We start from the raw sequence: 2,400 nt of genomic DNA on the forward strand, positions 1-2,400 counted from the left end.
GTGGCAGGACGAATGAGCCGGTAGCTCCACCCTTGAGCAGGCAGGTTCCAGGCTGGGGGGAAGGGAGGCCACACTGTACATGGACTGGAAACCAAGAGGCGTCTTACATGGGGTGGTCAGGGAGAGACCAGGGGCTTTGAGGAGTGATGTTCAAACTGAGAATGTCCCAGACTGAAGGCAGAAAGTTCAAAGGCAGGGACTAGAAAGGAGGGCAGGGTGGCTTGAAACAGCGCACACAAAGTCAGGGGTATGGTGTGTGGAGCAAGGCCAGGCTGGAGAGCTGGGCAAGGCTGAGCTAGCCCAGGCCTTGACAGCAGAGGTGAGGACTTTCATGTTATCCCCAGGGTCTTTGGGAGCAGTTTCAAGGGTCTGACGAAAGAGACGACCTAGTGTGACTCAGGTGTGGACAGTGCTGTTCCCCGCAGAGGTCACATCCAGTTACTTTGTGTCTCATTATCCTGGGCAGACCCCTAACCTCTTTGTGCCTCAGTTTCCTTGTGTTGTGTTGGCAGAAAGCATGGACTCTGAAGACAAATCAGGGTGAAATCTGACTTTGGTTGTTTCTGTGCTGGGTGACAGCAGCCAGTTCTTTTAAGCTCAGTAACTCTGCTATAAAATGCAGATGCAAGTAGGAGCTACACCAGTGGTTATTTTATAAAGCTTAAACAAAGACCCATATTTGGAAGCCAGGAGGGGACCTGGGGCTTAGGGGCTGCTCAGTAAACAGCGGGCATCACCACCACCATTGTCAAGGCTGTGCTTAGGAACTGCATGACTTCGAACCAGCAAAGTCCTTGTTTTCCACACCTGAGGGTGAGAACCCCTATGCCCCAAGGCAGTAGTGAGGATTAAATTTGCGTGTATTTCCTCCAGCCTGTAGGGTCCCTTGAAGGTCAGCCATGTGGTGGTCTCTCTTCAAGACCTGACAATGGTGAGGAGGGCCCATGGTGCCTACTGTACTGAGTTAGACAGGCTCTGGGCACCGGAAGCTCTGGGCTCACTAATTTCTGCTCCCCACATTGCCTGAGTCTTAAGAAGCTGTAGTGAGTCCCTAGGTCTGGGAGTCCAGCGCCATGTGTTCTTGTCACAAGTTATCCTGATCAGGATGGTTTCTCAAAGGGGGCCTGATGGCTGGTGTGGGGGCTCACTTGTAATTCCAGCACTTGGGGAGCAGAGGCAGGTGGATTTCTGTGAGTTCCAGGACATCCTGGTGTACAAAGTGAGTTCCAGGACATCCAGGACTATGTACAAAGACTGTCTAAACAAGCAAGCAAACAAATAAGCAAATAGGTGGGGTATGCTGTATATATAGCACATTGGCTTATCTGTAGTCTTTATCACTTTTGCATGCATGACCACAGAGGACTCATTCCTGAAAGCAGGAACACCACAGGCAACACCACAGAGTCCAAATGTCCCTAATATTGGTGACCACAGAGAAAGCATCATGGTCCATGCAAAAAGATGGCATGGAGGTGACTGGAAAAGGAAAGGCTGAGAAGAAGACCAGCCTTGCTCTTTTGAGTCTTAGAAGAGAAAATGGGTTTACTCAGCAGAGAGAAGTGTTCCAGGGCCAGGCACCCTGGTGTCATGCGTGTTTTAGCCTGCTTAGCAGACTAAGGCAAGAGGACCTTGGACCCAGGCAATGGTGGGCTGGACTCCAGCTCAAAACAAATGGGCAGATTTGAGACTGGACATGGGGAAAGTTCAGATACCAATGTGAGTGGCTCCAAGAGCAGACCCCGGAGAGCTGCGTGGTGCAGGGACACTGGTGGGCTGTACAGGGCTCCACCTTGTTCCAGGGCTGGGAACTGTGCTGGTGGGTAGTGGATGAGCCCTGGGCCTCCCCTCCCCTCCCCGGCCTCATGATTCCCACCTAGAAAGTCTGCTGGTGGATCTGGCTTGTCTGTGAGGTTTCACGGTCTGTGACTTCTCCTTAGGGCCTTCACCAGGCCTTTGTCCCGGAAATCCAGCGAGATTCCCGGTCCTTCATCCTTCTGAGCTTGGGATCAGAGTTGATACAAGTAAGAAAAGAGAAGTTTTATGACATGGTTGACGAGGAGACAAGAGCAAAGATAATAAAGATGGATGTGGACTATCCCAGGTCAGTGCTGAGAACGTACATATATGTTTTAGATCCACTGAATAAGGCTTCCCATCAGCAAGGAGGGTGGGGAGGGGGAAGGGTGAGAGGAGATGGGGGCGGGAGAGAGAGTATGCATGTGCATGCGATGTATATGTGTTTACATGCACATGCGTGTACATGTGTGTGTGTAAGTGTTAGAAACAGTGCTACATGCCCCCATTTTTTTCATTCATTCAGACAGGCAGGGTGTTCTCAGGGGCATTCAGGTTTTGCGTGTATGTGAAAAATTTAGCCGTTTACTTTTTTTTTTTTTT

The 2,400-nt window shown here is 50.6% G+C and overlaps 1 protein-coding gene across 1 annotated transcript in view; it reads left to right on the forward strand.

Annotated features, from left to right (window-relative positions):
- Positions 1 to 2,400, forward strand: part of Cnbd2 (cyclic nucleotide binding domain containing 2) — a 58,217-nt gene that overhangs the window by 53,846 nt on the left and 1,971 nt on the right. Inside the window, exon 12 of the mRNA XM_021156614.2 lies at positions 1,941 to 2,104. Coding sequence (XP_021012273.1) covers positions 1,941 to 2,104 — 164 coding nt within the window. The remainder of the gene's footprint in view (positions 1 to 1,940; positions 2,105 to 2,400) is intronic.

The sequence above is a fragment of the Mus caroli genome, chromosome 2 (genome assembly GCF_900094665.2).
Source record: "Mus caroli chromosome 2, CAROLI_EIJ_v1.1, whole genome shotgun sequence".
Taxonomy (NCBI): domain Eukaryota; kingdom Metazoa; phylum Chordata; class Mammalia; order Rodentia; family Muridae; genus Mus; species Mus caroli.